Here is a 25,955-nt window from a genome sequence, read left to right as displayed (position 1 = left end):
ATACGCTATATTGTTTTTTTTTTTAATTTGCCATTTTTTCCCAATGAAAGTGGAGTTACCCTTTAATACAAATCCTAAAATGTCCCAGTAACCTCAGCATTTTATAAGCAATAGCATGACTTTACAGGACACATAGGTGTGCTAGCGAATTTGTGCATTGATCTGTGAAATATCCAGTGTCCAGCTGGTAGTCACTACAGCGCCCACTACAGATGAGCCTTGTGATCCAAGAATGTGTGCTATGGGAACATAGACAATAGCATGACTTTACAGGAAACATGACATACAAGCAGTGCAAAAACTAATGGGGATTCAACACAATGAAAAAAATATGAAGGTAAAAATCTTGGATTCATATCGTTATATTCGTATATTCAACAAACATGGTTCACACATTTCACTTACAGTAAGTTTAATGGCTTTTTCTGGTGCTACTCCAAGCAGCTGTGGCAAAAGACCTGCATAAAATAAAACCAACAATATAACTCTGGAACAAGAGAATGTCATTACACAGAATGTAAAAGTGCAAGTGCCCTCGTGGACCTGTATGCAAAGCTATAGGGACTATCTAGAAATGTTATTGTGCCTAAACAGTACCCTAAAAATCTTAGCTTTTGTTCAATTCCTCTGTAAAATAGCAGTACACTTCCTGTGCATAAGTACTCTGGTTCTATACCCTCATGGCCACATACAGTATCGGCAGTGTGCGATTTAAGCCACTGTAGCTGTTACTGCTAGTCTCACTCAGATATGAAGTATGATTTGGTGATGCCACTACTGTGCTGCCCACTGTTCTTCTTGCTGGAGAGGAAGCTGTACATGAGGACGTGCAATGCAAGGGTCTCTCTGCTTCATTCATTCTGTGGATCTGTACTTCATCCACTAATCCTGTCCCTTTTTGAATATTCCACCACCAGTCATCGGCTCACCAGCTATCTGGGAGAGCACTACGACAAGAGGAAGCAAAGTCCTCTACCAAAATGGCGAGAGAGAGAGAGAGAGAGATGAGAGAGAGAGACGAGAAAGAGAGAGAGATGAGAAAGAGAGAGAGATGAGAAAGAGAGATGAGAAAGAGAGAGAAGAGAGAGAGAGAAGAGAGAGAGAGAAGAGAGAGAGAGAAGAGAGAGAGAAGAGGAAGCCATGGCAAAAGAAGATCAGCTGCAGGAAGTCTACTTGTAATACAGACTAATCCTTTTCTTTTTAGAAGGTTTTCTGTGTTAAAGAGGAAGTAAACCCTCCTCTGCAACTTGTACCTATAAGTAAGCCTATGATGAGGCTTACCTATAAGTACTGTAAATATCTCCCAAACATGTACCGTTTAGGAGATATTTACTTTGCATGCAGCCAGTGACATCACTGGCGTATGTGCTCTGAAGAAACGGCCACTCGTGCCATTCCTTTAGAGCCCCGTGCCGTGACCGTCGGCTCCCGTGCACATGCGTGGGAGTGACGTCATCGCGGCTCCAGCAAATCAGATGGCCGGATGCCGCAAACCCGGAAGGGCGACAGAACATGTCACCCATGAGAGAGGTGAGCGGTTGGCTTTTCAGGGCTTCGTTCTAAGGTAAGTATTTCATAATGAGCTAGTATGCAATGCATACTAGCTCATTATGTGTTTGTCTTTCAGATGTTTGTGTTTTTTTTTAAAAAAACATTCTGAGGTTTAAAACCTCTAATATAGAAGTCTGTCACCGGGGGAAAGGAGCTGGGAAAAACCCCCTTGGTGAATGTACATAATGCACTTTGTGTCCAATCTTCCTAGGAGCGCCAGTTCAGGAGATATCCTGCTCAAAAGTAACATCCACAAATTAGCTGTCTTGATGGGGAGGCAAAGGGAAACAGATATTGAATAGGGCCTCATGCACACAATAAGGCCTCTTTTTCCCCTTAACGCCTTTGTACATGAGGACATCCAAATGCCTGCAACTTATGGAGCATTAAGGAGGAATGGCTTTGGGGGACCAGTGGCAGAAAGGAGGAAGGGATAAGGTAAGTAAGATAGATTTTTAATGATACCCTGGGCACAAATGAGCATTTAACCCTTGCAGCACAGAGGAAGCCCCAATCGCAAGGGTCATTTGGATTTCTCTTGAAGTTCAGCTTTAAATAGATGGCACTTCAGATCCCACTGTAGCCTAAAGGAGGCAGTGTTCATCTGCAGCTCCAGCATGCATGTGACCACTATGTCATAGCTGGCCACATGATCAGGAACCTGTCTGGGTGGTTCCCAATTATCACTGGGGACCTGAGTGCTTAGTGACAGCCGGGATTGAAAGCCACTAGCTGCACAAACTGCTGGCTGATCGCTGATTTCTACCCATGTTTTGAGGACTAAAGGCTGACCATTCATATTTATTTGTGCTCTATGACAAACAAAACTTTTTTTTCCCATTAGAAAATGCTATACCATATGTTCAAACTCATAAAAACAAAGTATAAAAGGAAAACAAAAACAACAAACTTTGCAGTGGGAATAAAAGAGATCTGAAGTCGAGCACTTCAGACCACCCCAGATGTTAGCGTCCAGCATGCATGTGCGAACTCTATATAGATTTCAAAGCAGAACGGTGCTAATCTCCTTGGCACTGAAGAGGGAAACAAACACATAATCACTGCTCCCTTGACGTTGCTAGTGGCATATTATGCTGTACTGAAACTCCTTTTAGAATGCTCTGTGCCCTCCTTTTTGTAGGTATTTTAGAGAGGAAAGGTTTAACGGTTTACTAGCAACACAGGACACTGGCTGGGGGCCAGGTGGTTGGTACCCAAGTTGTAAGAATGTCACACACAGTCCAAAGAAAGGTTGCATAATAATATTTAGTTGAGTTGAACAGAAAAATTGGGACTAAAAGTTTTTTGTCCAGTTTTTTTCAAAGCCATTTTTTTGTTTTCTGGAAAAATTGTAAAAAAAAACAAAAAGTGTGGAATATTTGCAATGATAAGTAATATATCTATGGCATGGTATTTAAACTATACAACATGAAGACATGAAAGATCTCTGAGACTTTATGTAAACTCTTAAATTACTGCAAGTTTTCTCAGCTGAAGGCAAGCAAATGCTGGAATACAGTTCAAGTAACACTGTATTTCTCAATGCAGTTCTCAAACAGAAATATGCATTTTTGCTACTAGGGGCAATAGAAAGGGAAAGGCTCCATCTTGCACCTCTAAAGTTGGGTGATTGTTTAGATACGGTAGATGATAGTCTCTGTCCTCTCAGGCCTTAATGGACAGGTAAATTTGTCTGAAAAATTAGCTTATCTTTTTTTAACCTTTAAATGATTCCTGTTCATGTTCTCCACCATCACAGCAAAATGTTTCCCTATAGTCTGGTCAGTAAATTGTTTTTTTATTGTCCTCATCTCAACCTTTTTGTTGAAGAACCTTTCCCTGAACTAACTCATTGTTCCTAGAGAGCGAGGTTCCTTTCCCTAACCTAGCCACGTTGCTACTGAGTAGCAAATGCAGCTGTGCACTGGTTAATATATTCCCACTGCCCAAACTAAAGATGGCTGCCAAAGGTCACTCAGTTGGACAGTGTCCAATCATACCACTGCTTCCCTGGTGACCCGTCTGGGCTGTATCCATTGGTCCACTTAAAGCAGAACTTTACTGCATCAGAGCACCACAAACCAAAAACGCTATTTAACCGAACGGGCCATAGACAAATGACATCCTGTTTGGCAAGTGGAATACTGGGGTTATGGCTGCAGCAATTTGCCACAACTCCAGTATTGTTTTTTCAGCCTGCAATTTTCTACAAGTTCAAAGTGGTCCGAGTGGCGAATTTGCCACTGGATCACTTTTAGAAGTGGCAGGAGCACCCCCGGGCTTAACTGTCTAATTGGTGAAGCCCGGGACCCATCAGGCGCTGCCGGTGGCTTGCAATAGAGATGAGTGAAGGCAAGGTGGCCTCTGTTCATCTCTATGGCTTTTGAAGGACCAGAGCGACGTCATGACATCACTCTTGGTTCCTTCTGCATGTAAACAAGGCTTTTTTTTTTTTTATTTAATTTAAAGGAAAAGATCAAAACTTTTTTTTTTTTTTGATCTTTTGCTTTTAGGGATCGAAGAGAGATTTGGAGTTTTATAGACCCCAGATCTCTACATAAAGAGGACCTGTCATGCTGTATTGCTATCGCAATAAAAGTGATAAACAAAATAAATAAAAACTATCGCCGCAAACGAGGGAGAGCAACAATTCTAGCACTAGGTCTCCTCTGTAACTGTACAACCGGGTAGGAGGAGAGGGACGGTAGCCCGGGTGTGAGGAGGAGGAGAGGGACGGTAGCCCGGGTGTGAGGAGGAGGAGAGGGACGGTAGCCCGGGTGTGAGGAGGAGGAGAGGGACGGTAGCCCGGGTGTGAGGAGGAGGAGAGGGACGGTAGCCCGGGTGTGAGGAGGAGGAGAGGGACGGTAGCCCGGGTGTGAGGAGGAGAGAGACCGTAACCCGGGTGTGAGGAGGAGGAGAGAGTCCGTAACCCGGGTGTGAGGAGGAGGAGAGAGTCCGTAACCCGGGTGTGAGGAGGAGGAGAGAGACCGTAACCCGGGTGTGAGGAGGAGGAGAGAGACCGTAACCCGGGTGTGAGGAGGAGGAGAGAGACCGTAACCCGGGTGTGAGGAGGAGAGAGACCATAACTCGGGTGTGAGGAGGAGAGAGACCATAACTCGGGTGTGAGGAGGAGAGAGACCATAACCCAGGTGTGAGGAGGAAAGAGACCATAACCCGGGTGTGAGGAAGAGAGAGAAGACCAAATAGAATGTTTTTTTTCCTAGGAGGGGTTTTAATATTGAATAGAGGCCGGAGGAGTTAGAACCTCTGACAGGTTTTTATTGCTGCCTGTGAACTTCACTCTTTTTACCCTGCTGAACATGGGACAGAAAGTGATGGAAAATTCAAAATCTTACAATTGTCTCCAGAACATGATGCGATGAGAAATCTTCCAATGGGGATACTTGTTGCAGAGATGTTCCTTCAATTTCCTGTTGGGTCTACAGGACAGGAAGTGCATGGAAATCTCCTTAACCGCTTGCCGACCGGCGCAAGTAGATTTACTGCGGCGGTCAGCCCCTGCCAGGCAGAGTGACGTTAATTAACGTCACTAGCCTGGGAGGGTCTGGGGAGCGAGCGCGCTCCCGCGCGGTCACGGACCCCCCCGCGCGTGTGACCAGCGGACCCGATGTCCGCCGGTCACTCGGCGATCGTCGGGGGAGAGGGAGAATGTCAGGCAGCTTGTGTAAACAAGCCACCTGTCATTCTCCTCGCTGTAAAGACACTGATCACACGGATCTACTATGTAGATCCGTTGATCAGTGTCCTTACAGCTCAAGCCACAGCTAATCACAGTAGAAAGCACGCCCCTAGGGATTCACACAGCCCCTCCCTCCCAAATAAAGTTAACCCCTTCACTACCAGTGTATTTTTACAGTAACAGTGCATATGTATAGCACTGATTACTGCAGAAATGTCACTGGTAACCCCAAAAGTGTCAAAAATGTCAGTCAAGGGTCCGATCTGTCCGCCACAATGTCGCAGTACCGCAAAAAAAAAAATCGCAGATCGCCGCCATTACGCGTTAAAAAAACAACAACAAAAATTACAAAAATCTTTCCCTTTGTTAGTAAACGCGATAACTTTTGCGCAAACCAATAAAAATACGCTTTTTGCGATTTTTTTTACCAAACATAGGTAGCATAAAACAAATTGGCTGAAAATGTTAAAAAATTTTGATTTTTACATTTTTTTTGGGGGAATTTCATATAAAAAAATGTGAAAAATATTGCTATTTTTGCAAAATTGTAGCTCTTTTTTTGTTTATAGCGCGTGATCAAAAAAAAAAAAAATCGCACAGGTGATCAAATACCACCAAAAGAAAGCTCTGTTTGTGGGAAAAAAGGACACCAAATTTGTTTAGGTACAGCATCGCACGACCGCGCAATTGTCCGTTAAAGTCACGCAGTGCCGAATCGCAAAATACCCCCTGGTCTTTTAGCAGGAAAATCCTCCGGGGCTTAAGTGGTTAATGGGACACAGATGGCTAAAAATACTGGACGGAGGGTTTAATCGTTTTAACATTCTGTAATGCATTCAAGATGGGAAAAAAAAAACAAAAAAAAAAAAACACGTTTTGAATTGAGATATATTTTCTGGCGTACAAGACTACTTTTGAACCTCAAAAAATTCCCCAAAAATGGGGGGTCATCTTATACGCCGAGTAGAATATCTCCAAGGTAACCTATGTATAAGTATTACCGATCGATGTAATCTCTGAAGACACTGGCTGTGTGGGAATCCTGTACCGGTATACCGTATGTACCGTAGCTTCGGCTACATACAGTGTACCGTGCTGAGCCAATCAGGGAGAGCGATGTATTCAATTATTGAATGCAAAGTCTGCTCGGATTGGCGGAGTAACATCAGCCCGCCTCTCTGACTCTGCCAATCCAAGCAGGCTTTGCATTCAATAATAGAATACATCGCTCACTGTGATTGGCTCAGCGCGGTATACTGTATGTAGCCGAAGCTACGGTATACCGGTACAGGATTCCCACACAGCCAGCGTCTTGAGATTACATCTACTGGTAATAGTTATATTTAGGGTACCTTGGAGATATTATGAGAGATTACATGTATTACAGTACTTGGGGTACCTTGGAGATCTATGAGAAATCTGATGTTTTTCAATGTTGTTGCCTTGCTTCGGAAGGGGGGGAAGTCTTATACAGCGAGTATAGCCCAAAACCTATGTTTTAACTTGAAAATAGGGGGGTCGTCTTATACGCCAGAAAATACGGTACTTAAATGTGTGAAACAAATTACATTTAGCAAAAGCGCCAAAAAGCTGATAGAGAAAGGTTTGTAAATGCCTCTAATATGAAGAGAGTTACACAAACAGAACCACTGTATCTCCGAACCAACTTGTTTAATGGCTATAAAAAAGCAAGATATTTGTGAAAGGAAATCCCATCACTCTCACAATGCAGACACTTTGGCAATGTCTTTAGGTTATGACCATTTGAGACATCAGGGGGGTGCGGATAGATTTGAAGGACATAAATCAGCAGAATATAGAAAACAAAACACCCCGTCTGATGTCATTTCCCCTTTACACGCTAAGTCTGTATTTTCACAAGTCGTGAGATTCTATTTATTTTTCATTAAGCGTTTCATGACAGTTTTCATCATCTTGCTTATGTCATTATGAGTTTACAGACCAGTGACACCCACAGCCTCAGTGATCCATGTTTCAGTGGTTTTAAGGTTATATTTAAAGTAAATATTTGTATACAGTCTTCAGGTTTTTTTTTTAATTTTGTTACTAGGTAGGAGACTTTTTTACTCACATTTGTAATCTGAAAAGTCACATCCTTCGTGTATAGATTTAATCATTTACCACATTTAAAAGGTATTTTAACATTTGTCAATACGTTTTTTTCCGCAAAATAACATTTCGGTTTGTGTGTTTTTTGCTTCATAATTTGGAATTGTAGTTTTTCATGTACATAAAATCTCCCTCTAGTGGCCACCTGTGAAATGTGATTAGCATCACTGCTTATGACAGTTAACCACTTGCTTCCCCAGGCCTATTCTGACACTTTTCACACAAATGTAAAGATCTTTCTTTTTTTATTGCTAGAAAATTACTTAGAACACCCAAACATTATATATTTTTTTTACGCAGAGGATCTGGAGAATAAAATACTGGGTGTTGCAATTTTTTGTGTCACATTATTTGCGTAACAGTTTTTTAAACGCAATTAAAAAACAAAAAAAAAAAAAACACTTTAATGAATATTAATGTACAAAAACCATAAAATACCCATTTTTTTGGTAAAAAAAAAAAAAAAAAAAAAGATATTATGCCAAGCAGATACAACAAAATGTCATGCTTTAAAATTACGTACCTATTCAAACCTATTGGTTGAAATGAATGGCCTTTTTTTAACCAAATTATGTACACCCATGGAATGGCGAAAAATTATGGTACTTCAAAATCTTCATAGGTGACGCTTTAAAAGGCTTACAGGTTACACAGGAGGTCCGATACTAGATTTAATCCTTTCGTTCTAAAGTTCACGATGATACTTCATATGTCTGGTGAAATTGCAGTTCAAATATGCATGCAGGGGCTACATGAGCGTTTGCCTTTGCGTGCGAGCACAAACATTTTTTTCTTTGATTTTTTTTTTTTTTTACACTCTAATTTTTTATTTTTTTTTTTACCAACTTTATTGCCATCATAAGGAATGAACAACATTTCTTATGATAGCATGGACCATGGGAATTTCCAGTCCTTGGCCAGCATTTTGGCAAGCCAGAACTGCAGATTTCCCAATGGGAAAGAAGAGCCTGGGAAGGCGGTGGAAGGTGTTCAGATCATTTTTACATTCAGCATCACCGACTAAAAAGATTAATATCAGGGTCATGACTGCAGCTATGGCCCTGGTATAACCACTTCAACCCAATGACACACAGGGGGAACTACATTTCAGGAAGCAAAGTCTGCATGCATAATAAATATGGCTGTTCTGCATACATAAAAGGCAGAGGGCAAAGGACTGGTTGGTTACCTCTATTGCCTGTGGTCTCCATGCAGCTGATTTTACCACCCCCCTGACATTAATGACTTACAATGCCTTGGTCGGTCTGTGAAAGTGACCATCTTTGTAGAAGCAGGGCTTTTATGTCACAGATGGCCCCCTGATGACTGGGTGACTTATGATCAAGAAGCAGCAGGAGTGGTGTGAAAAGAAGAGATCCGAATAATGAAGTAGAAGCAGGGAGATCCTTGTACTGCTGTACAGCTTCCTCTCCAGCAAATCCCAATCCCAAAATAGTAAGAGACTAGCAGTCAGAGGCAGCAGTGTCTTAGATGATATCATATTGAATATACAGTATATTATTATTTCAGGTACTTCTATAGCGCTGTCAATTTACGCAGCGCTTTACATATACATCAGTCCCTACCCTCAAGGAGCGTACAATCGAAGGTCCCTAACTCACATTTATACATAGTAGGGCCAATTTTTATACAGGATCCAATTAACCTACCAGCATGTCTTTGGAGTGTGGGAGGAAACCGGAGCACCCGGAGGAAACCCACGCAGGCACAGGGAGAACATGCAAACTCCAGGCAGGTAGTGTCATGGTTGGGATTCGAACCAGCGACCCTCTTGCTGCTAGGTGAAAGTGCTAACCACTGTGCCGCCCATGTATACACTTCAAGTGGCTCTACATTTAAGGCTGTATCTGAGTAATAAATCATCTGGTTCAGATAGGCAGCAGGGCATAATAATTCAATTCCAAAAGGAACAATGTGTCTTGCAGTCACTTTGCATGCTGCTTGAGGCAGCTTTTGAGTAGGTAAGCAATGCCTGCCTGGAGACCTTCTGCATCATACTTTTTCTCCTATTATATAAAGTCAAGCAGAAGCTGCCCAGTTATATAAAACCAGGGCCATTTTGGCATAACTAGTGTTGCTAAATTATGCATCATAAGCTAGTTGAAAACTTTTCTGGTGATTTTTATATTTATTCTTTATTTTCAGTTTTGGGCCCAATTATGTTCAGGAAACCCAGGTAGGCCTTTATGGTTAATGAACTGCAGTTGGGTCAATTAAATAGCAAGTACCCCCATTGCGTGCACTGGCCCTGATACAAGTCTAAATGACTAACATGAACATGGAAGTAACGCTGTGCCAGGTATGAATGTTTGTGGCCTGCGCTGTAGGGGATTTAAAAAGGAGGCTGTGGTGACCCCACTTGCTGTGGGGGAAGTCTTGACTCCTGTATGGTGGGGGACCCTTGGAGGTAATTCTGGCGATTTGAGACTTGGATGCCAACATTGCTTTTTTCCATTAGGATTTTTTTTTTTTTGCGCAGACAACAGGATGAAACTGATAAATATTCGTTCTTTGACTAATGGCTTGTTGTGTATATATATATATATATATATATATATATATATATATATATATATATATATATATATATATATATATATATATATATATATAATATTACCATCTGTACAATGAATTTTGGATTATCAAAGCTCATGATCTGAGTAGTTGCTACTAATCTCTCCAGGACGGTCTTTATTATACATCTTTGTAGGACATCAGCGGAGTTTGTTTAGTAAAATGGGCATATGAAAAAAATTATATATATATATCCATCCCTCTCTCTCATATATATATAATTTTTTTTTTTTTAAATACAGTGTGGGATCAGTAATCCTTGCTGCAGATGTGCCTACCCTGGTCCATTTTCTGTAGTTTTTCTGAATTCTGAGACCCTGGCTCTTGGCAACAATTAGGAAGTGTTAACGTCACACTGAGGTTACATGGACACCAGAAGGTTCCCACTTCCTGTGCATAGTTGAGAAAACATGGGACTTAAATGTCATATGATTGTAGATTTAGGAGAGTAAATAGGGCATATAGGTGGGGGTGGGGTGGGGTGAGACGAAGGGGTGCCTGGAGTTTAGTTTAAATTGGGCAGCGTATTGGCTAAGTGGTTAGTACTTCCACCTAGCAGCACTACGGATGTTGGTTTTAATCCCATCCATGACACCTGCCTGGAATTTGCAGGTTCTCCCTGTGCCTATGTGGGTTTCCTCTGGGTACTCTGGTTTTCACCCTCACTACAAAGACATGCTGGTAGTTAAATGACACCTATGTGTATGTATGAATGTGCATTAAGGACCTTAGATTGTAAGCTCCTTAAAGAGGAAGTAAACCCTCCTCTGACACTTCCACCTATAGGTAAGCCTATAATAAGGCTTACCTATAGGTACTGTAAATATCTCCTAAACATGTACCGTTTAGGAGATATTTACCTTTCATGCAGCCAGTGACATCACTGGCGCATGCGCTCTGAAGGAATGGCCGATCGTGCCGTTCCTTCAGAGCCCCGTGCCGTGACCGTCGGCTCCCGCGCGCGGGAGTGACGTCACCGCGGCTCCGGCCAATCAGATGGCCGGATGCCGCGATCCCGGAAGACGGGCGACTGGACATGTCGCCCGTCAGAGGTAAGCGAGCGACGCGGGCTCGTTCTAAGGTAAGTATTTCATAATGAGCTAGTATGCGATGCATACTAGCTCATTATGTCTCTTTCAGGATGTAAAGTAAAAAAAAAAATTTTTTCTCGGTTTACAACCTCTTTAAGGTCAGGGACTGATGTGAATGTACAATATATGTAAATGGCTGCGTAAAATTGACAGGCGCTTTATAAGTACCTTTAATAAATACAATTCTGCAAACTGTATGTTGGTCTATGTTCTCTTGTTCATAATCATAAAAAAAATAAAATAAAAGGTAACGAATATCGAAGCAAGGTAGTTCACTGACCTCTGTAAAGTCCAAAGAACCCTTCGTACCGTAACACTTTTTTAAAACAGTCAAAGCTGTTCTTGTACATTAGCTCTCCTACGAATGATCCAGTTGACCTCTGGTTTTGCATCCGCGTTTTCACCAAATCAATGGGGTACACCGCAGTAGCACCAACGGCTGTTTAGAGAAAAAAGGTAAGGGGGGGGTGAAAAAAAAAAAAAAAGTAATGTTAGGAAATTGTTACAAGAGACAATTATTTCAAGTGCACGTGTACCTACGGCTGCCTACTTTTCATAAACTTAATGGAGTTACATTAAAGGCTTGTCAAAGACTTTATTAAAAGCAGATCACTAAGTCGGTCTCTGCTTATTAACTTCATAAAGTTGTTTTGAGCAAGATGAGCCCCCAGGTACAACTCATAACCCTTCGATGTACAACAGTACAATGGCTTGTGCACACAAGTCAATGATCCGTGAAGGAAAACTCTTGCGGGAATAAACAGGGAGGGCATTGTACAAGCAGACATGGTAAAGGGAGGGGGTGGATGTGATAATAGAGATAAAATGGCTACAGTCAACCATGACTAACCTCCAGCAATTGAGCCAAGAGCAAATCTGTAAGCAGACTCGGCCACTTGGACAAGGACAGTGCGAGACACTTCAGCGGAGCCTTGATGCTTGAAAGAGAGAAGAACAACATGAACGTTGACCATTGTTGGGAAGCCACCTGCCACTGTAACATGCACACACAGGTAACAATGATATGGTGTAGTCACAAGTTTTTATAAGCAACTTAAAATTTACATTTTAGCATTTACGTGCTCTAAGGCCAAAAGCCACAAATATTAGAAAACATGAACACAACAGCATTTATAGCAGAGGGCAGATTTTTGAACACACCCAATCATGCTGAAAAGAAAATTCTTGTCTACACTACATAATGTAGTCATTCCTGCTATGCAAGCACAAGCAAAATATATGTTTATCAGAAAGTCTTCATTTAACCTCTATTAAACCAACAACAATGTTTTCAATAGAGGCTGACCACTGCTATGAGGTATTTTTAGGTGCAAATATTGGATTTTTGACTTACCGTAAAATCCACTTCTCTGATGGTCTATGATGGACACAGCTCCTGAACTTCTTAACCATTGGTTATACTGTTCCCTACAGGAGTAAAACACTAGGCAGAAAAAGAACTTGACTATGCCTATGGGCAGTCCGGGGAGGTATACTCCCTCGCACTGCTATAGTTACTCTGTTTTGTTACAAGCAGTGTCAGGAGAATTATAACTCCACAGGGTCGGGTGCAGTGTCCGTCAATGAACATCAGAGAAATGGATTTTACGCAAGTCAAAAATCCCATTTTCTCTTTCGTTCATTGACGGACACAGCTCCTGACGTTCCAAAGCAGTGTTAAACATGAGGAGTGGGAACAGCAAGAAAAAATTCAAGCCAACCAGGTAACAGGAGGTCAACCAAAAAACTGGAGCTCGCCAGAAAAAAATTACACCTCCAAAGAGGAAACAAGCCCCCTAAACAGCAGCCTGTAAAACCTTGTGGCCAAACGAAGTATCCGAAGATGACAACACATCCACGTTATAAATATTTTGTGAACGTGTGCACCGACGACCAAGTAGCCGCCTTGCACACCTGCATTACTGACGCATGGTGACAAAAGGCCCAAGAAGCACTGAGCGCCCGCGCAGAGTGTGCCTTGACAGGGAAAGGAGGATCCTGGCTCTAATCGAATAGGCCTGAGTCACCGTCTGTCTGATCCATTTAGAATTGATTGCAGAAGAAGCAGATAGTCCTTTGAGGACCCCTCCAAAAGGCACAAATAGTGAGTCTGACTTCCTAAAAGAATCCATAGCTGCCAAATACAACCAAATAGCCCGAACCACATCCAGGGAATGCAACGCAATTTCCTGACGATGTTTTGGCCTGGGACACAGGGAAGACAACAAAATGTCCTCATTCAGATGGAAATCAGAGACCAGCTTTGGAAGGAATGACAGACAGGGGCGCAGAACCACCTTATCTTTGTGGACCACCAAATAAAGGGAACGAGAAGACGCTGCCAATTCCGACACCCTGCGTGCGGAGGCGATAGCCACCAAAATGCCACCTTCTGGGATAGCGTAAGATGGGGAATATTTTCAAAGGTAGGCTTCTGTAGAGCTGAAAGCACCAAGTTGATATCCCAAGGCAGTAGTGGGGACCATACCGGTGGAGTCAAATGTCGAACCCCCTGAATAAAAGTACGCACCAGGGAGTGCATGACCAAGGGTCGTTGAAAGAAGACTGCCAAGACCGACAATTGACCCTTAATGGTACTCGAGGCCAATTTCTGCTAAACCCCCCCCCTTGAAGGAAGGTCACGACCTGAGCTGCCGAAAAAGAGCGAGGGTGAACAGCAAGCGACTCAGATATGTAGATATGTAGAAGTAGACTTCCTAGCTGCAGTAGTGTGGGAATCACCGACCCAGACAAACCTATCCTTCAGCACCTGGCTTTCATCAGCCAAGCCGTCAAATCCAGAGTCTAAAGCAGGATGGAAGATCCTCCCTGAGAGGCAGTCTCCAAGGGGCGTCGGCGATCAGCTGCACCAGGTTGGCGTACCAAGACTGGCGAGGCAAATCAGGGGCCACTAGAATGACTGGAATTCCTTCTGCCTTGATCCTGTGCAAGAGTCTCGGCAGAAGCTTGAGAGGAGGGAAAGCGTAAATCAGGCGATACTGGCCCCAGGGGGCCACCAGCACGTCTGTGGCATATGCTAGTGGATCTCGTGACCCTGCCACAAACCTGTGCACCTTCCTGTTGAATTGAGATGCCAACAGATCCACCTCGGGGGGTGCCCACCGGAGACCAAGCTGATGAAACACCTCCGGATGAAGGGACCACTCCCCTTGGTCCAACGCCTGCTGACTGAGAATCCGCCTGACGGTTTTCGACCCCTGAATGTGCACGACAGAGGGCCGGAACAAAACGTTCTGCCCACTGAAGAATGTTGGCTAGCCCCAGAGCTGCCAATACACTTCTTGTCCTACCCCGGTGACTGACATAAGCCACAGCCATGGCATAGTCTGAGGAGATTCGCACCAGACACCCCTGAAGGCGATTTGTCCAGGGATTAAGGCATAGCCTAATCGCTCGGAGTTCCAGGACATTGATCAAGAGTCTGGACTCTTCCATTGTCCAAACTCCCTGAGCAGAGTGCCTACCCAGGACACCACCCCATCTGGACAGACTGGCATCTGTGGTGACCACTGCCCAATACAGGGGAAGAAAAGATTTGCCCCAGCGGAGAGCAAAGCCACCAGATCAGAGACCCTTTTGTTTTTCGGCTCAGTCGGATCGGATTGTTCAGAGACTTCGGACACTTGTCCCATTTGGCCAAGATCTCCCTTTGCAGGGATCTCATATGGAACTGTGCAAACAGGACTGCCTCAAAGGTAGAGCCCATCAGGCAAGTCCGGAGGGATGACCACCTGCTGGACAGCAAGAGATGAATAGCAGCATGCAACTTCTGGAGTTTGTCTGGAGGAAGGAACACTTTGGCTAGAGCCAAGTCCAGAGTCAGGCCCAGATAGTCCAGTTTCTTTGAAAGAACCAGAGCAGACTTCTGAAAAATTAGAAGCAAGCCGAACTCCCTCAGAGTCTGTATAGGGACGTCCACGTTGTCCATCAAAGCAGTAGGGGAGACTGCTCGCAAGAAAAGGTTGTCCAGGTAGCCCAGCACTGCGATTCCTCGCTGACGTAACACTGCCAGCACCAGAGCCAACACCTTTGTGAAGACCCGAGGAGCAGAGGCGAGACCAAAGGGTAACGCCAGAAACTGATAATGCTCCTCTCCCACGGCAAAGTGGAGAAAGCGTTGGTGACACACATATTGGAAAGTGTAAGTAAGCATCCTTGATGACGATGGCAGCAAGGAAATTACCTTAAGATGCAAGGATGCCACCACCGTGCGAACAGACTCCATTCTTAACTTCTGTACCCAAACACAAAGCTGTTCAGGGCCTTGAGATCCAGAATTGGACGCACCTTGCATTCTTTCTTCAGGACCGTGAACATGTTTGAATAAAACCTGTGAAATCGTTCCAGAGTTGGAACCGGAACAATAGCACCTTGACGTAAAAGATCTTCCACTGTCCCGAAGAGGGCTTGAAATGGGTCCAGGGACAGGAGCAAAATTCTATCTAAAAAGGAAAAATTGCCAGGACCAGAGATCCCAGAAAGGAACTAGGAACTTACTCCTGACTAGGCAGAAAAAACTGAGTACCTATAGCAGAGAGGGGGGAGCATACCCCCTGGGACTGCCCCACAGGCATAGTCAAGTTCTTTTCCTGCCTAGTGTCCTACTCCTGTAGGGGGCAGTATAACCAATGGTCAAGAAGATCAGGAGCTGTGTCCGTCAAAGAACGAAAGAGAAATAATGTCCTACATAATGCCATTCAAGTCAACAGAATGAGGTCCTTCACAGCACATGTAAGATATGAAACTTCAACGTGCAATAAAACGCTGCTGCAACCCCCATTCTAACAACCCTGTGAAAGGAAAGATGTCTGGTCCAACATACACAGGTTCACGCTGCTCACGGGTGAAGCTCAAACGGCATGCTCTCCTCTATGCAGGGTCTTAGCTGCAACAATCCGAGGAAACAAAATCCGGACAAAGCACAGTTTATGCCATAAACGTGTTAGCCATTCCTCCCCTACATCTCAGGCTCTCTCTGTTTTACATGATTTTACAGGAATAAAAGCATTTTGGATCTCAGGATGTGTGTAGACATCCAGATTTGCTTTCCTCTGAAAGGAAAGAGGTCTATACTTACTTATTTTGAAGACACTCTGGTCCAGTCAGATCAGCTACCACCACAAGCTTTTGTGTAGAGGTAAGACAGCTGGCAACGGATGCCCCATAGTAAGCCTATGGCTGATGTCACTGCCCAGGCTCCACAACCGTTGTCAGCATTCTCTCCACTTAAGCCAGCCACTGTTAAGATCATGGGACTTGACCGGAGCACCCTTAGTTAGGTATGCCCATCTTTCTTTTCACAAGGCAGTTAAAATAGGCTTAGAATAGGGTGGAAGTATAGGCATGTATAGTAAAGGCTTTGACTGAACTTCTACTTTCATATTAAAAAAAATAATTCATACAGCTACTACAGACACTAGACTGTAATCTCCTATGGTAAGATAAATTTAACATAATGAAGCACTGAGAACCAAGGTTGCCATATACTGTATACTATATGCTGGGGCCTGGACTGAGACAGCCTTAGAATACACAAATAGACGCGTGAAAAAGATTGGTAATCCTTTCTATTAAAATTTCATTTACACACTTATTATATTAACAAGATAATTCTTTGCGGTTTATAAAGTTTTATAACAGAACGATTACGGTGAATAGCTTACTTCAATACAGCAAATTGCTTTCCTTTATAATCTTAATTCGGCGTCCTTGATAATAAGGATCATAAAATTATTATGTCAGGAGAACTGAGAAGGAAATTATCACTTTTAGAACACTCACTTTTCTAATTGCATATGGTAAAGGTTTTTGATTTCAACAGCCCTATATTACTTATTCAGAGTTCAGTTTTCTTTTTTCCATTTCCATGAAAAACCAGAAGTACTCCTTGATCTGCCAGCATTTTTTGAGGTGTTAGTACGATACACAAAACACTCTGGTTTCAGTTCAACAGAAAGAGATCTGCTGCCAAACCTACAGATATTGGTGTTTTTTTTTTTTTTCAAGCAGTGGTTGGCAAACACCTTAATTGCTGCAGACCATATGGAGCATCACTGGCTTTTCCCACTCTTGAACGATGCCCCAAAATGCTTATGTCCAGGAATTTGGGCTTTCCCTACCCTTTGACTCTCTTGCTACAGAACCCATTTTAAACAAGATAAGCTGGTGTGCAAAAAAGGTCAACTTTACACTAAACCAGTAGGATTTCTTTGCATAAATATACACTATATTGTCAAAACTATTGGGACGCCTGCCTTTACACACATGAACTTTTATGGCATCCCAGTCTTAGTTTGTAGCTTTTGTGAGGCTGCTGTTGGCGGTTGTGGTGTTGGAATGCTTTTTTTTTGGCTACACTGGAACCTGGAATATGCTTTTTCCTTTTTTGGTTCCTGGATGATCCAGATTTTGCTTTTTGCATCCCTCGTGTTTACGTTCTATATCTGGAGTCGTTTTCTGATGTTAGTCCTCACAGTTGTTTCACTTTGTTGCTTTTGGATTGAACATTTGGTAACTTTTAGCGGAGTGATGGTGGTTATCCACCGGCCCACGTCTGTTTGGTTTTAAGAAGCATTTACATGTTTGTGAAAATATACTTCCCTGTTGTGATCATGGTCACACAAGGCATTGTGAATAGATCACATTTTTGGTGATCTGTATTCGAGCTGATCAAAACCAGAAACGTGGTTCCTGAAGAAGCCCTTGATTCAGGCGAAACACGTTGATCCAGATGTATAAATCTATGCATTTTTTGCATGAGATGGTCGAGATACATGTCTGACATGCTGTCTAATACATTATGAAAACATACCTTTTTTTAAAGGATTGTTTGTATTATTAAAATGTATGATGCTTTTAGTGTATCTGTGTAGCATTGTGTATCTGTGTAGCATTGTGTATCTGTGTAGCATTGTGTATCTGTGTAGCATTGTGCATCTGTGTAGCATTGTGTATCTGTGTAGCATTGTGTATCTGTGTAGCATTGTGTATCTGTGTAGCATTTTGTTTTTGGTTATGCACTTAAAAATCCCCTTTTTCTCCACTATCTCTTCCATGTGATGAGATGTGGGAAACCTTTGTTTAATGTACCTATCTACATGGGGATAATGCAATGGTATTTGATTACAGAATCCTGCCCTACCTAATTAACTCTAACAGCTTCAACTCTCCTGGGAAGGCTGTCCACAAGGTTTAGGATTGTGTATGAGAATGTTTGACCATTCTTCCAGAAGTGCATGTGTGGGGTCAGGCGCTGATGTTGGATGAGAAGGCCTGGCTTGCAGTCTCCGCTCTAATTCATCCCAAAGATGTTGTATTGGGTTGAGGTCAAGTCCCTCCACCCTAAACTCGCTCATCCATGTCTTTATGGACCTTGCTTTGTGCACTAGAACGCGGTCATGTTGGAACAGGCCATCCCCAAAGTGTTCCCACAAAGTTGGGAGCATGAAATTGTCCAAAATGTCTTGGTATGCTGACGCCTTAAGAATTCCCTTCACTGTAACGAAGGGGTCAAAGCCCAACACCTGAAAAACAACCCCACACCATAATCCAACCTCCACCAAATGATTTTGACCAGTGTACAAAGCAAGGTCCAAAAAAACATGGATGAGAGCATTTGGGGTGGAGGAACTTGAATGGCCTGCACATACTCCTGACCTCAACCCGACAGAACCCCTTTGGGATGAATTAGAGCCAACAATCCAACATCAGTGCCTAACTTCATAAATGCGCTTCTGGAAGAATGGTCAAACATTCCCATAGACACCCTCCTAAACTCTGTGAACAATCTTTCCAGAGGGAATGAAGCTGTTTTAGATGCAAAGGGTGGACCAACTCAATATTGAACCCTACGGACCAAGACTGGGATGCAATTAAAGTTCATGTGTGTGTGAAGGCAGGCATCCCAATACTTTGACAACATAGTGTACATAGGAGTACCTACCTGACCCTGAAATTTCAAAACAGCTGAGATGCATTTATCTTAAAAAGGTCAAGTTCACCTTTATAGAAAAAAAAATAAATAAAAGATGAACACCCTACAGCCTCCTCACCTCCCCGATCCCTGCTGTACCTACATCAATGGTGAGCTGTTGAAGCCCATGCAACAAATGCAGTGGTCCAGGGATTTAAAATTCCTGGTCCTCTTTCCCCTTTTTACTGCAGGGCTTCTGGGATGGGTCAGACTTATTCGGATTGGCGCTGAGAATCACTCTAATCTGTCCTGGAAGTGCTGCAGAAAGAGGGAGAAGAGCAGGGATTTTTAAATCCATGGAAAGCTGCACCTGCTGAATGGGCACTGACAGATCATCACAGAGGTAAGTACAGTGGGGTGTGTTGGGTGTTAATTCATGTTTTCATTTTTTATCTGAAAAAGGTGAACATACACTTTAAGAAACTTGCTTTAAAGAAAAGGGTGCAACTGCTAAGCTCGCCTCAAATTGCTAGCTGCCTGGCTCCCACCTTTTAGAGAAAAACACCAAAACCTTATTTCTTTCATTAAAAGAGAAGTATGTTTTTTTTTCAGAATCATACTTACCTAGGTGGATGCTGCATCTGTCCCCCGTTGGCTCTAAGACTGGGAACTGAGCGATCAAATACCGCTGATCGCTCAGTTCTTAGGGCTCCCAGAGCAGAGAGCTGGCCATCATCCTCCCCCCCCCCCCCACTGCTGAAGCGCTGGGCTGTGGAGGGGGCGGAGCAGCTGGCTCAGGCTGTCAGCGACTCACTGAGAGGCGAGTGCCGGCCCAGGCATGTAGGCAGATCCAGACTTTTTTGTCAGAATCTTGCCCCAGCCTGGACCAGCTCTGTGATGTCAGCCCGCTGTCTGCTGAAAAAGGGTCACAGGAGGGCAAAACTAACTGCACTCCTGTGATCCACAGAAGAGATACAGTCAAATACCTTTGCTGTACTTCGCTTTTAAACTTTACTGCACCCTTTACAATGCATTGCAAATCACAAATGATGCTATTCGCTAGACTCTACTTCTCCCCCTGCTCTTCTAAAAGGTTTTACCCCAGAAGTGGCTTAGTCATAGAGGTGGGGAATTTTCATTTTTTTTAGCACACCCTATTGATCTGTACTATGGCTCTTTGATTACCATTTTTGCAGTTGTGATACATTGTATTGATTTTAGGAGAAGTATTGTACATGTTTCTAACGGACAAGAACATGGACATTATTGCGGTCTTTAAGAAGCCCTAAGATGAATCATGCCATGTATTTTTAAATATGAGCATTTTTACGTAACAAATGTGTATAAATACTTCCACCCACGCCAACTCCTCAGATCAATGATTTAGCCCTTTCTGGGTAAGAAGCATTTGTGATGGGAACGAGTTCTTGATAAGAAAAAAATAAAATAAAATAGGATTTCTATTTTTCTTTAGTCTGCACTACATTGATCTGACTGTGGAAAATACAACATACAGTATGTGATAAATGCATTGGCAAATTTAAGGAAATAATCAAATCCTTACATTAAACAAAGTAAACAAACCTTTTCAGAATAAAAAGCTATCCTTCGCTCAAACCCACAAAAATAGAATGGATTACACACCAAAAAAAAAAACTACAATATAACCAGTACAAGCATCATATAAGCAAGCAGTGCCAGCTACTAGCTTAGCAGCAGTAGTGTGATTCTGCAAGGGTGAAGAAATCAACAAGGAAGCCAGGTTAGTGATAATTTTCAAAGCTTCAAACACTTCAAGCGAAATGGTTAATTGTCTTGAGGCCTAATAATCCAATGGAAAAAATATTCGTGTTTATTAACAGGGTCCAGAATATTGAATAGAAAGGCTCTGTGGATAGGAGAAAGCAAGAATGTGGTTATAAAAAATAGTTGACTTGTAACAAAGCTTTTATTGAAGGATCCCATTTAGGCTCCTTTCACATGAACGATCCGATCAGTTTTTTAGGCGGATCTGATCGGATCCTCCATGCATCCCAATGGAGCCACGGATGTCAGCGGAGACATGTCCTCTGACACCCGCTGCCACCTGCATTCGATCCTATCCGTGAAATCCGGACGGATGGAAATCCTATTTTCCATCCGTCCAGGGGATCGGATGAGCGGACAAGCGGTCCACTCTCATCCGATTCCCCATAGAGAGCAGCGGGGCTCTGACATCTCCCTCTCCGCACACAGTGCGAAGACGGAGCTGTCATCCGCCAGCTCAGTGGGGATCGGCGGATCGATCGATTTAGGTTTGACCTCATATCTGGTTTTGGTAAATCTAAAGGAAAAAGTCTTCAGAAAATCTTATAGTGTGTATGGCCCATTACTGTACAATGTTTACCTCAGCAAGAATCTGAGCTTGGCATGATCACCCAACTATACAAACTAACATTTCTGGAAAAAAGGTTCTAGGGAAAAAATTATATATATATATATATATATATATATATATATATATATATATATATATATATATATATATATATATTTTTTTTTTTTTTTTTTAAGTACTCTCTCTAAAGAAGTGAACACCACCACAAAAATATGCAGCTAAAAGCATTTATTTATTCGCACAAATTTTTCAGGAAAAAGGAACAGTAAGTGACAGTTCACAATTATGCAAATTCAATGCTGCTCAGACGTGATGTGAAAAGCATAGATTCTTATGTCATCAAAAAAAGCATTATTTCCAATAAAGGCTGTTCACATATGCAGTGCGAATTTGATCTGGTCAAAAAAAAAAAAAAAAAGGGGTCCAGTGCGAATGTTATCTCCAGCTATTCCAAAACCCCTCATAATTTGCATTAGAATTGCACCTGTCACAATACAAATCGCAGTGTGACATTGCATCAGATTTGCACCGCAGTGTGAATCGAGACTTCAGGCTCATTCACACGGACAGAAAATATGCTCTAACCACAGTGCTATAGCAATCAATGAGCCCATACACAGCTGCACGTACATGCGAAAACGTGCGCTGCATTTAGCTGTGCAGAAAAAGTAAGACACCTTTGCATCCAGGTCCCCACAGATCAGCGGATGTTATGATCGTACCTGCACAAACTTTTAAATGTGTACAGGAGTAAATGGGTAGCCATTAATTTGAATGATAGAAATGCTGTATGAATCTAAACATAAGTACTCTAGATGCACATTTTACACCGGATCTTCTGTTCTGCAAGCAATGCGTTCCGTGCAAAAAATACACGTCCGTGTGAATGAGGCCTTAAATAGAAAGATAAAAATTATAGTCCAGACACCGAGGATGCTTGTAAAACAGTCCGCAGCAGACAAGCAACTTGTTATACAAAGTATAGTGTGTGGTAACATTCATGCATCCAAGGGTCCTGACTGCCCAGACCAGAGGATGCATGGATGTTTCCACATACTATACACCATAAGTTATTTGTCTGCTGAGGACCTTATTTGACTATATATGGCTTTCCCAGTAGACTCAGACCCCATTTGAGGCCCAATAGCGGTATTCTTACAAATGACTATTATGCACCGATTAGTGGGTGCTCTCTGCTTGCCTCTTCGGTGGGTCTACATGGGGTGGGTTGGTTCCCTCCTCTGGATCGTGGCGGTACCCCTCAAGCACTCTAATATATGATCACCTCTACTCTCCTGATGACACTACAAATGCGAAAGACGAGGCCTCTTTGGCCACACCCAGATCTAGCCCAACTATACATTCTAATTTGGAGATATGGATGCGCATGCACTAATGCAGTAATACATATATGGACGTTTTACACTAATGGGACTAATATTCATCTTCGTTTTTAACTATTAGTTTTGCATTAAAAAAAATTCGGTACAAATATATGCTTTGTACATAGATGTGTGGAGGTGTTCACTCCTGTAGAGATAGTATCTAACAAAAAAAATGCTCAATAATACCCATCTAAATACCAGATTTGTATGCAGTTATTACTTCTGGTAAAGTGGCTACATTTGTGCCTGGAGAGGATCCTGGATCTGATACCCAAGTAATGGTCCTCAATGTCTCTGCAAGTCGCATTTAAGCCCAGTAATGTGTTTGCACTACAGCTTATACCTGTCAAATTCATGTCTGAACTGTTGCAGTTCACTACCATCTCTGCAGATTTAAAGCAGTAGTAAACTTTGCTTTATCACTTGTACCTACAGGTAAGCTTATAAGGCTTGCCTTCAGGTACCGGGAATATCTTCTAAATGTTCACCATTTAGGAGATATTCACAGTTGAAACAGCTGGTGACGTCTCCAGTGCATGCACACTGTGCTCTGCATTGACAGCATACTAAGCGTGCTGTCAAGTCAGAGTGCTGTGCTGCAATTGTGACTCCAGTTTGCATGTGTGGAACTTCATCGTGGCCTAGCCATACAAGCGGCTAGAGTGCATGAACTCGAAGGAAGACCAGGTGAAGATGGAAGCGCTGACAGCACGCCGATGGAGGGCTTCATTTTACAGGTGTCATTATGAGCTATTATGACATTACCTTGCCGGGGACTTTTTTTTTTCTTTTTAACCACTTTACGACCGCCCATCACACATATAATACGTCAAGGCCGTCGCTCTGCGCCGGATTACATACCTAGTACATGATCCGACACTTCAGGGTCTGGGGCACGCATGCGCACTGCAAGGGATGTGCTTTTGCTGTGATTAGCTGGTGATCATTAGGCAGATCGCCAGAATGGTGATCTGCTTATGTAAACAAGGCAGATCGCCGTTCAGTCAGTAGAGAAGGCATTGATCCTCTATTCCTGCAAAGCAGAGACACTGATCCATGCCTTTCCTTAGTAAAAGCATCTCCCACACAGAAAGAAAACACTGGTTAAGCACCCAGTTAACCCTTTGATCGCCCCTGATGGTAATCCCTTCCCATTCTGTCATTAGTACAGCGACAGTGTATATTTTTAGCAATGATCACTGTATTCGTGTCACTGGTCTTCAAAAAGTGTTAAAAAATGTGTCAGTAAGTGCCCTGACTGTCCGCTGCAATATCACAGACCCGCTATAAGTTGCTGATCGCCACCATTACTAGTAATTAAAAAAAAAAAAAAAATTATCCCATAGTTTAGAGACGCTATAACTTCTCAATATAACTAATATATGCATATTGGGATTTGTTTGTTTTTAAACAAAAATATGTAGCAGAATACATATTGGCCTAAATTGATGAAGAAAACGTAATTTTTGTAAAATCTTACCTGTAAAATTCCTTTCTCTGAGTCCTCCGACAGTCGCCGCCTCCTCTAAGTCATCACTGTTGGGTATTGACTTCAGCTCCGCAGGAGTAGCTAGGCAAAAGAACAAAGGCATTTGCATATACACACACCCATGGGGGCTGTCCCATCTGGTCAATACCCCCCTGCAGTGACCACTCCCAACTCAGTTTGGTAGCATAGCAGTAGGTAATAAGAACCCCAAAAGAGGGGCGGCGACTGTCGGAGGACTCAGAGAAAGGAATTTTACAAAAATTACATTTTCTGTTACGTCCTCCGACAGTCGCCGCCTCCTCTAAGTCATCACTGTTGGGATGTCCCAAAGCAGTATAGACATGAGGGGTGGGAGACGCAACCGTAGAAAAGGCAACGCAGTACCCACATCAGAGAAAGGAACCTTACATGCACAGTAAGAGAACCTCTGGGCAACAGAAAAACAATGCTCAACAGGAGCAACAGCCCAGGAAAGCAAATACCAACAGCCAGGGAGCCAAAAAAAAAACAAGGGTCCTTCATGGCACTGCCGCACCGAGAACCTTGCGGCCAAAGGAGGCATCAGCTGATGCCAGAACATCTACCTTGTAGAATTTGGAAAAGGTGTGCACCGACGACCAAGTCGCAGCCTTGCACACCTGGGCCACCGAGGCCCGATGCCAATAGGCCCAGGACGCACTCACAGATCTGGTAGAGTGCGCCTTAACAGGGAAGGGTGGAACCCGTTCCTTCAAAGCATAAGCCTGTTCAATGGTCTGTCTGATCCATTTGGCAATAGTCGCTGCGGATGCAGCCATGCCCTTCCGAGGTCCCTCAGGAAGGACAAAGAGGGAATCCGTCTTCCGAAAAGATTCCGTAGACGACAGGTAAACTCTGATCGCCCTAACAACATCCAAGGAATGCAGAGCAACCTCCTTAGGATGCTTAGGCTTCGTACAAAGCGAAGGTAGGACAATGTCCTCATTAATGTGGAACTCAGAGACCACCTTAGGAAGAAAGGAGGGATGCGGACGCAAAACTACCTTATCCCGGTGAATCACCAAGTACGGAGAACGGCAAGATAACGCTGCCAGTTCTGACACCCTGCGAGCCGAAGTGATCGCCACCAAAAAGGCAACCTTCTTAGACAGCAGAGGCAACGATATATCCCGAATGTTTTCAAAGGGAGCACGCTGTAACACGGACAGAACCAAGTTCAAGTCCCATGGAGGTAAGGGCTCCTTCCTGGGAGGAGCCAAATGTCGCACACCTTGAATGAAGGTGCGAACCAGAGAATGGGACGCCACAGGGCGTTGGAAAAGAATAGACAGTGCGGACACCTGGCCCTTGATCCACACCAGACTGGAGGAAGGCCAAAACTCTCGACACCGAGTACGAGCGAGGGGAGAATCCCCTGGACTAGCACCAGGCGAAATAAGCCTTCCAGGTACGGTAAAAGATTTTACCAGAGGAGGTTTTTCTAGCCCTGACAAGGGTAGGAATAACCTCAGAGGAGAGACCCCTGTCCCTCAGGACCTGGGTCTCAACAGCCAGGCCGTTAAAGCCAGCGACTGTAAAGCAGGATGGAAGATCGGACCCTGAGACAGGAGATCTTCCCGCATTGGCAGCCGCCACGGAGGCGCCACTGCCAGGTGAACAACGTCGGCGTACCAGGACCGGCGTGGCCAGTCCGGCGCCACCAGAATCACCAGGTGCGGTTCA

General features: G+C 43.4%; 1 protein-coding gene across 1 annotated transcript in view; it reads right to left on the bottom strand.

The window, feature by feature from the left end:
- SLC25A13 (solute carrier family 25 member 13) overlaps positions 1-25,955 on the bottom strand; it is a 333,483-nt gene that overhangs the window by 105,495 nt on the left and 202,033 nt on the right. Inside the window, exons 10-12 of the mRNA XM_082259081.1 lie at positions 11,921-12,008; positions 11,351-11,509; positions 406-458 (exon numbers count right to left, since the gene is read on the bottom strand). Of these exons, the coding sequence (XP_082115207.1) occupies positions 406-458; positions 11,351-11,509; positions 11,921-12,008 (300 nt within the window). The remainder of the gene's footprint in view (positions 1-405; positions 459-11,350; positions 11,510-11,920; positions 12,009-25,955) is intronic.

Source organism: Pelophylax lessonae (genome assembly GCF_965119305.1).
Source record: "Pelophylax lessonae genome assembly, chromosome: 5".
In the NCBI taxonomy this organism is placed as follows: Eukaryota; Metazoa; Chordata; class Amphibia; order Anura; family Ranidae; genus Pelophylax; species Pelophylax lessonae.
The sequence above is the reverse complement of the archived record's forward strand: the minus strand, read 5'-3'. Positions and strand labels throughout refer to the sequence as shown.